This window comes from Sinocyclocheilus anshuiensis, unplaced genomic scaffold (assembly GCF_001515605.1).
Source record: "Sinocyclocheilus anshuiensis isolate Anshui unplaced genomic scaffold, SAMN03320099.WGS_v1.1 scaffold31, whole genome shotgun sequence".
NCBI lineage: Eukaryota > Metazoa > Chordata > Actinopteri > Cypriniformes > Cyprinidae > Sinocyclocheilus > Sinocyclocheilus anshuiensis.
The window spans coordinates 110,815-121,262 of NW_015548186.1; the positions used below are offsets into that span (position 1 = coordinate 110,815).

The following is a 10,448-nucleotide window of genomic DNA, read 5'->3' on the forward strand; positions in this document are numbered from 1 at the left end:
GGCGAATTCGCTTAAGTTCACAACTTGAATCTGGTGAGATACTCTGTGGGAATCCTGTCGAAAATCCAGATTAAACGCTTCCTATGGAGATGGAATTCGCCGTCTGATTAGTTCCTAAGCGAAGCGATAGCTGCTGAATAATGACTGAAGGGACCTTATGAAGGGAATTATGATTGGTGTCGTGATCCTATAGGTAGACGTGGATCAGCTGAGTTTCAGCTGATGCGAGCTTGACTAACATGGCCTGCCAGAACTATCGCTACGCTCCATTTCTGCATCATTCTGTTATAGGAAGTCCCATCAGATCACAAATGGAAGATATTTCTAACATTCGAATGATGTTGTGGAGTAAAACCAAGTTATAATGTTCTCTTTTGTTGGACAACAGGTTTAGAAACTCTTCTCATTACAAGTCATTAGAAGGTAAGATGTTTGGCATGTGTTGCTTTTTCAAATGCTGGTTATAAGCAGGGAGGCGTTTCCTCATCTCAGCGCGTAGAATCACAGACACACAAACAGAGCCGGTTTGGAGAGAAATAAAGTGCATGGATGTTATTTAAACCGAAAAAGAAAAAAAAAATGCCCTGATTGGTCGAACTCTTCATCTTTTGCTGATGCTTGATTTGAATCCTGCATGTGGACAGAGGCCTCACCAATTTTTTCGTAATTTAAAATGACAAATCGTACCAACGTACTTTGAGGTCAAAATGTGTAGCCGCTACACAAAATACCATACAGGTTGGCAGGTCTGCTGTTATATAGATCTAGGTTTAAAGGGTTAGTTCACACAAAAATGAAAATTAGCACGTTTTTACTCAGCCTCGAGGCATCCTAGGTGTATATGACTTTATTCTTTCAGACGAATCCAATCGGAATTATATTAAAAATTAGGGGTGGCTCGATACCATTTTTTCAGAACCGATCCCAATCCGATAACAAAAATTCTGAGAATCTGCCGATACCGATATCGATCCGATACCAGCGCAGTTTTTTAATCAGTGTAGAATTTCTATACCTCAATGTGTGTTGAACTGATCATCACTCTTTTGTGTTACACACTATCTACTAAATATAGATAACTTTCTTCTAAAGAAAAAATAACAAACGTAAAATATGTAATATATATATAATCATAATCTGACAAAAATACTACTATAAATTAGGTTAGTGGATAATTCAGTAGCAAAAGTTACTCGAGAAAAATCATGAGTGCACAATAATTTTATAAAATGTAATCTTTTTGTGAAAAAAAAAACATTATTTAGTGGGGAACAAATAAAAGTGAATAAGTGTTGGACTAAATCTGGTAAAATGTTACACATTGCTCTTTGTATGGTTGTAAAATACATTCATGAAAAAAAGTAATTTATTTATATATAAATAAATAGGGCCTACTATAAAATTAAAAGACATTTATTTTAAATGTAAAGCACAGCAATGAGGCAGCAACATATGAAAGATAAGACGAACAAGAAAGGCTATTAATAATCTTTCATTGTGCAAAAGTATTATGATATGAAAGGCTCCAATACAGAGCTTGAATTGATGCGCTTGAAGCAACACGCTTGAGTCACAGCCAGAGTTGCCAATTACGTTTGAAATAAGGATATTTTTTCTTATGAAAAAGCATGGATTCGCTACAGGAGGCCTTTATTCTCCCCCCGGAGCCGTGTGAGGCACGTTTCATTACGGATGTGCGCACTTTATTTGACGTCTTGTGGACTGTTGAACAGAAACACACGCTTACCCCCATTGCTTGGAGGAGCCAGGATAATTTTTAATATAACTCCGACTGGATTCGTCTGAAAGAAGAAAGTCATATACACCTAGGATGCCTCGAGGGTGAGTAAAACACAGGCTAATTTTCATTTTTGGGTGAACTAACCCTTTAACATGTGCCTCATTTGAATGCAAAGCCATCTGGCGCTCAAATCTGATCTGTAAGGCACAGGTCAGAGGCTGGTGAGGGTGAGGAATGCCCCACTCTTCTCTGAGCTCTCACCTGAGCCTCTCCACACTTCAGCCAGGTGACAGCTGGCCTCACCCGGCTCCTTACACAGCTCCAGCACATCTCCACACACCGTCTCGGGCGTGATGGGCACCTCTGTGAAATGCTGCTCACTGTTACTGAGGTACACAGTCAGGAACATCTGGAAAACACGAGCAGATGTGGAGGCTGAGAGTTTAATCACACAGGCTGATCGCTTCGATTTCAAGCAAGAACCGACTGTAATGTTAAAGACATCACACCACCGCTGCACATTTTCTATGCCTCTCTCTGATTTAACACACATGATCATCAGCTGGTTAGGAGAGAGAAAGACACAACATGTGCAGAGCATTGAGCTGTCAGGTTCAAATCCTGGCAATATGTGACCCTGCAGCACAAAAGCAGTCTTAAGTCGCTGGGGTATATTTGTAGCAATAGCCAACAATACATTGTATGGGTCAAAATTATTCTTTTATGCCAAATATCATTAGGATATTAAGTAAAGATCATGTTCCATGAAGATACTTTGTAAATGTCCTACCGTAAATATATCAAAACGTAATTTTTGATTAGTAATATGCATTGCTAAGAACTTCATTTGGACAACTTTAAAGGAGATTTTCTCAATATTTAGATTTTTTTGCACCCTCAGATTTAGGGCTGCACGATAAATCGAAATGGAATCGAGATCGCGATTCGACAGAAGCTGCGATTGTCGTGCGTATCTTTCAGTGAAGCACGGTTCTGTGATCAGCAGTAAATCTCCATCTGAAGGCCAGAGGGCGCTCTCGCGCTGAAACTCCAAATACGCCTCGCAGAAGAAACCCAGAAAATGCCTATCGCTGCAGCTGAATAAACAGAAGATTCAACTGCTTTCATTGATTCAACGTGACTAATAAACACACGACTACGGCAATATACGGTTTATCGGAGTTCTTATTATTGTAATTTTCATTCAAATAAAGTATATTTATAATGCAATGGCTTTATCACTGCTTAAATACTATGACACATGTTGCGTGCCTTATTCAGTGTAAGAAGCCTCATCATCTCACAGAAGGATTTATTTCAAACACTCGACTGACGTTATGAAGTGAGTTTGGAGGAAAAACGTAATTAAATGTGGTATTTTCACATGCTTTCAGATGGAGCAGCATTTACTGTGACCCTGGAGCACAAAACCAGTCATAAGGGTCAATTTTTGGAAATTTTGAGATTTATATATCATCTGAAAGCTGAATAAATACGCTTTCCATTGATGTATGGTTTGTTAGGATAGGACAATATTCGGCCGAGATACAACTATTTGGAACATGGAGCATGGAACACTTAATATCCTAATGATTTTTGGCATAAAAGAAAAAAGGATAATTTTGACCCATACAATGTATTGTTGGCTATTGCTATATATAACTGTGCTACTTAAGACTGCTTTTGTGCTGCAGGGACACATATGAGATGCTGCTGGTCACACGACAATGACAACATGACCGATGAAGTACATCTGTATTACATTCATACTACATTAGGGAATAAACGTTTTTAATGGTCATGAAGTATGTAGTTATTCAACAGAAGCACCTGCTGAGAGAGTATTTGATTTCTGACAGCCAATGAAGACTGACCCTCCTAATTAATCAATACAGTCAATACGGCTAATGCATCCAAATTAACTATTCTGATGGTTTTCGCATAATAATAAAAACATCTGGTAAAGACCACCAATATTGTGCGTAATGTAAGGAACATAAAATAACCTGTTACTTGTATTTTTCCTTGTAAGGAGTTAAAGTGTGGGGAAATGTTTGGAATGCTTGCAGTTGCATTATTATTAATTTGGAAAATAAACATTTAAAAAAAAAAAAGTAAATCAGCGGAGAACTCTAGTGTGAATGAGAGACTGATTGACAACACAAGAAACAATCCTATTGTTTTATATTGTCTGGACTGAAGCACAATATTAGGTAATAAAGGCTTTTAAGACATAATGTGAAATTATTTCACTTTCAAAGTACTGCTTTATTATGACAACAACACATTCATATCATGTTACTTTGTAAAATCCCCAACATTAATCGAATACAATAGTCACATAAGCATTACAGGTAATATATATTCAGATGAGATATTAAAGAAGCAAAGCCTAGTGTTTTTTCTGAACTTCTTACATAAATAACGAGAATATGAAAGCAAAGTCTGCTCGCTCACCGGCATCATTTTCGCGTCGCGCTGAGGATGTTTCCACCGAGACTTCGGACTGTATTTACTGCTTTAATCGAGTTATAAACTCAGTTATATGCGAAGAAAACCGTCCGAAAGAGTCCCGAGAGGCGTGACGTCAGAGGCCTTCCCAAACTTTCCTTCCGCGAGAGCTTTTCTTTCGACAGCAGCTCACGAATATCGATGACTGTTGTATTGACCACAAAAGCACTCAGATGTTCAGGTGGCAAAACAAGTTCACGTAGCTGTGACTTCTTCAGTAACGTTAGCTCTAGTCTTATCACAGTTCAAAGTGTTTCTTCTTCTTTGCGACGCTTGGCTCTCGGCCTGTTGCTGCTGTTCGCGAGAGTGACGTCATCTCTCTGGGGGCGGGGCAAGATGGCGCTTAGAAAATAAACCTGTTCTGTACCCCACGCATATATATATATATTCAATAATGTTTAATACAAGGATGCGTATAGCTGATGTGAGACGCTTTTCGAAACGTCTGGACGCGCAAATGCAACGAGTAAACAAGTGTGTCCACAATCAGAAGTCAAAAAGAGCTTTATTGCCAAGGAATTTTCTTCTTCTTTGCGACGCTTGGCTCTCGGCCTGTTGCTGCTGCTCGCGAGCGTGACGTCATCTCTCTGGGGGCGGGGCAAGATGGCGCTTAGAAAATAAACCTGTTCTGTACCCCACGCATATACATATATATTCAATAATGTTTAATACAAGGATGCGTATAGCTGATGTGAGAGGCTTTTCGAAACGTCTGGACGCGCAAATGCAACGAGTAAACAAGTGTGTCCACAATCAGAAGTCAAAAAGAGCTTTATTGCCAAGGAATTTGTTTTAGTGTCACGCTTCCAGTTCACAGAGACAACAACTACAACACAGAGATAATACAAATAAGATGTGAATCAAATACATATGCATCAATTTAAATAAACCACAAAAAAAGAATAAATTGTATGTACAGGTGTGCTATAGATAAAATAGAATAGGAATAGAATAAAAATTAAATAAAAAAATATAAGTTGTTGGGATGTACTAGGAATATGATGTAGGGTGATAAATAAATATAAGGTTATTTTGTTGCACAATGGGGAGAACATTTAACTCTTCATAAGGTACACTGCCTGGGGAAAGAAACTGTTCTTGTGCAATATAAAGAACAGTCCATATAAATACATGCTCAATATGATATGGGATCGTTTATTAATTTGTACCTTTTTTGTGCAAACGCATTTCTGGCAGAATACAAACTACAATATTTCGGTCATCCAACTTTTAAAAGGCTTACGCAGTACAGAGCCAATAAATAATGACCATAATCATAACAGGTGGCCAATAGTAATAGAGTGGACAATGCCACAGAAACAATTATTATATCCACAATAAAGAACTCCACCTAATGGAGATGCATTTATATAACAGCAAAACCACAATATAGTATTGTAAAATAAAACACAATGAGTAACAAGGGAAAAGACAGACATTCTCTATATTTTTACTCCAGTCCCAGAATCTAATGGCTAGAAACATGTGCTTAATCTAATAAAATGTCATCATTGAGATATCTAACTTGAGATAAAAGGTCAAAGCCGCTACACTGTTAAACTCTAATCTCCTGATTCACCTGCTCCATCTCCTTCTCTGCACTCTTCCAATACCATTCGGTGCCTTTTGTGTCCCCAGTAAAGATGATATTATTGCCTTAAAATGTTCAACATCATTTTTAAAGTTGTCTTTGACATAAAAAAAAAACACTTTTTGAACTTTAAGCATATTTAAGTTTTTATTTATATATAAAACTTAACATTTTACAGCATTTTAAACCATCAAATATCACAATTTTTCCTATGTCCCCAGGCCTGTCTGCTATTTTGATGATGAATACAACACTTAATATGAGTGATTTTTTATCTTTTAACCTTGTTTGGTATATCAGTAATAGTTTTCTTTAATGTACAGTATATGTATTCGATTGTCCACCCTGTTATATTTGACTACTGGCCCTTTAAATGAAAGTTGGAAAAAGGAAATGACATCTTATCAAACAGCTGACATCATTTCCTTGGAGGGAAAACAACTGGGGGATGTGAGTGAGAGCCTCTGTTTTGTTAATTGTCTGTTTTTACTTATTTTATCTTTCCAATCTGATGTGGTCAACTTCAACATGTCCACCCTGTTAAGGTGAATATGACACATTTGTGAATATGACTTATTTGTAAAAGTACCATTAAAAAAAAACAACATTCAGTTCTTTATTTGATAGACCTTCTGTGTTAGCATTTTTTTGCTGTCCACCCTGTTAGTGTCCACCCTGTTAAGTCAGAAACCTAACAGGCTGGACGCATTTAGTGTACAGTGATAGTGACAGCAATTGATGTTTAAGTTGAAGAAGAAGTGTATTTAAAATTTATTCAATTTTACATATTCATAAATCTTTCAAATTGTTGTTCATCTGTCCCAAACAGGGGGACATTTTTGGTCCTCCTTCTCATTTAATTTGGCTCATAATTGCTTAAATGTATATACCTAAGGTTGTACCATATATTTATTTGCCCCAGTCTCCTCATCACCGTCCCCTACTGAAATGTTTGGCGCTACCTCTTGGTGGTCTTTTGGGCATCAGAAAAGGGGTATTCAGTGATATCCAGTATAATTTTTGGTTGCACTTAAGGCTACTGGCACTGAAACATGCATCTCTGTGAAGCTTTGACATAATAGTATACTGTAAAAATGCTATACAAATCCATATGCCATGACTTGACTTTCCTGTGCATGCAGCAACATCTCTCTGCAATGATGTTGTGTGCTGACTTATTACTTGCTTTGCCTCTTTGCCAGCTAGACCAAAATAACACAATACTAGAACAGTTACAGGCAGGCCATTCTTCATGGAGGGACAAAAGAGAGACAGAATTTGTAAAAAAAAAAATGTTTGTTGCTTGTTTTATTATTTATTTATTGTTATTATTATTTGTAGTTACTGGTGGTGCTTATAAGCACTGGTGCTAATACTCATGTCTGTGGTGTTACCACTGTTTCTGCAAAGGAGACAGTAACACCAGACAAATTAGCATAAATCCAGACTTTTTTTTCCATTATGATTTTTCAAGATCAGAGGATTGTTTTGGAAGACTATAGCGACATTTAGATTCAAATTTATCAGATACATGTCAGCAGCAAATTATCAGTGCAACAACACAGACTCTAAAGAAATTTGCATGAAACTGTCAGAAATGTAGCAAAATATATGAAAGTTAATAAGAAAGAACGAATTCATCATGCATTTCATGCATATAATTTCATCTAAACAGAATCCCCCCTTTTCTGAAATGGGTGATATTCATCGTTGTTTGGCTACACCACAGGCATAAGGAAAACTATATTTACAATATAACCATTTTATTAGGGTTAAAAAATGTTAGATTGTTGCAATTACAAACCAAGGTGCCTCTGTTTAGTTTTGTATGTATATTTTGTAACACATCAAGTCTTTCAAACGCAATTAAAATGCAGGCCTACATTCTAAAACAAAAAACTTGTAAAGGTCCACAGATAATTTTCACTCTACAGAATATATATTTGCAAAGATGTTTATGAATTATTGGTGTTTACAGTTATTTTACCTGTTGCGAAGTAGAATGACGTCACTTGTCACAAATGACCAGACGGTGGCGCAGTTCCTGTTTAAACGAATGATTCACTAATTTGAGTCGGATCTTTTTAACGAATCGGTCAAACTACGTAGTCAGTACGGTCTCGGTTCGCAAATCAGTCTGAATCATTTGGACCGTTCCCGTGAATCCAACACCTGCAGGTTGTGAACGACTGAGGTAAAAACATTTCACAAACAAAATTATCAAAGCAATGATGAATGAATACACTATCAGTATTTCAAAACGTATCCTAAAATAGATTAATTCACAACGATTTGGCCCCATGACCTTCATCAGGCATATAGATATAAGCAAAACACGAAAAAGCACACAGCAAATGTACCACAGTGTACAGTACAGTGTAAATGCCATATTGTGCTTTTCACACTTAAAATAGTTAAACCCAGGCCATTGTAACCCTTAGGTTTACAGAATACTGGGTTATGATTTTCCATGTTTCCAAATTTCATTCTATTCAATCCTTAACCCGGGTTAGGATTACGGGGCCAGCTGTTCAAAAGTAATCAGATTGGGTAAAATCTTGAAAATGTGTTTTTCAAAAGAATAACAGAATTCTGAAATCAGATTAGATCACAAAATCTAATTTTGGGATTGATCTGGATCAAATTGTCAGTTTGTGTTGTTCAAAACGTTTTAGTAAGATTGGGATACATTTGATCCAAAAAAAAAAAAAATCAGGATTAGATTGATCCAGCAGAAGGGCGGATTTTAGGAACAGAAATGTAATAAAACTTACTGGACCAAAAATACAACACTTGTATACGCAGACATTAGACAGGTAGACATTAAGCTTCTTAAGCCTTTAAGTAGCCTACAGGTGTCACCGTTGGGCTGAATAAACACACACGAAGAAGAAGATTCAGGCAAATAGGCTATCTTTAATAATCTAATCAGTGTAAATCCAGCAGAGAAGAAGCACCACAGCACGTAGAGATGACAGCTAAGAACTGAAACAGTAGAGTACATAGAGTAATAGAGTAGAGATGAAACTAATGAGTGTCCATAACAGCAAAGTAACTCAGGGAAAACAGTGCTGAAAAAGTCCACGTGGAATGAAGGTGTGACAACAGTAAAGTAAAACAAATACAAATTGGTGCCATAAAATAACCCCCAAACAGCTGTCACTAACAAACAAAAATGTTATATTTAATTTAAAGTGTTTTTTTTTATCACTGTTTGTAGCACAATCTTCGGAGATTAACCAGTCAAAAGTAGTTATTTATGAGCGAATGCAAAGTTTCTTGTGTGAATGCAATGCAGAACTTTTCTGAGAATGCAAAAGCATTGACATATATATATTTTTTATCTCTTTTTTTTTTCCATCACCATGTTCCTATAGGTGCTCCATAGAGCACTAATAATCCAAATGTGGTAATCTGAAGAAGTGTGTATCTGGATCATTGTGAATCAATCCAATTTTGCTTTGAAAAACCAACAGAAAAGTAAAATTCAGATTAAGTTTTTTGAACAACTGGACGTGGAATGAAGGTGTGACAACAGCAAAGTAAAACAAATAGAAATTGGTGCCATAAAATAACCCCCAAACAGCTGTCACTAACAAACAAAAATGTTATATTTAATTTAAAGTGTTTTTTTTATCACTGTTTGTAGCACAATCTTCGGAGATTAACCAGTCAAAAGTAGTTATTTATGAGCGAATGCAAAGTTTCTTGTGTGAATGCAATGCAGAACTTTTCTGAGAATGCAAAAGCATTGACATATATATATTTTTTATCTCTTTTTTTTTTCCATCACCATGTTCCTATAGGTGCTCCATAGAGCACTAATAATCCAAATGTGGTAATCTGAAGAAGTGTGTATCTGGATCATTGTGAATCAATCCAATTTTGCTTTGAAAAACCAACAGAAAAGTAAAATTCAGATTAAGTTTTTTGAACAACTGGCCCTAGGTTTCAAGGCTGTAACACTGTACATGTGTAAACGTCAGGTTAACATTATTTATATTTGCGGTGTCAGTATCATTGATTGGACGAAAGCAGCATGCAACCTTTAAGTACTGGCTTGTCTTGCTGTTGCGGATCACTTGGGCTTATTCCTGACCGTACCATCCTGACAAACGACTTCTTGAACCATAACTGTGAGAATGAAACCATCTTTCCTTTACTGCAATTAACACATTTTCTGCCACTGTTTTACATTTAGATGTTTATCCAGGGTTAAAAGTAGGGTCTAAATAGATGTTAACTCAGGGTTAAGTGCAGTATAAAAAAGATCAGTTATGAAGAATCACAGCATAATTTTCTGCTGGATTCCAGAATATAGCTGCATTTTCGTAAACGAAGAAGCAGACACAGATGAAAAATTATAGAGCGAATCAGTGAATGCAAAATCCCACCTTTGGACCTACAGCCCTTAATCAACTATATATTAGATAAATGGTAAGCAGAATGGGAAGAATGTCAAAATAGGCCTAAATTATTGTGTGCTGTGACACTTTGCCCTGGTCACTACTGTTGCAGCCACTGCACTCTTAAACTAACATTAAAGAAACTATGTACAGTTGTTTTACAAATTGGTTATAAGATCAACAACCAGCAGAATTGTAC

General features: G+C 36.6%; 1 protein-coding gene across 1 annotated transcript in view; it reads right to left on the bottom strand.

Annotated features, from left to right (window-relative positions):
* Window positions 1–4,550, bottom strand: part of LOC107705014 (apoptosis-stimulating of p53 protein 2-like) — a 41,691-nt gene extending 37,141 nt beyond the window's left edge. The window contains exons 1-2 of the mRNA XM_016508128.1: window positions 4,199–4,550; window positions 2,003–2,150 (exon numbers count right to left, since the gene is read on the bottom strand). Coding sequence (XP_016363614.1) covers window positions 2,003–2,150; window positions 4,199–4,207 — 157 coding nt within the window. The 5' untranslated portion in view covers window positions 4,208–4,550. The remainder of the gene's footprint in view (window positions 1–2,002; window positions 2,151–4,198) is intronic.
* Window positions 4,551–10,448: the final 5,898 nt, after the last annotated feature.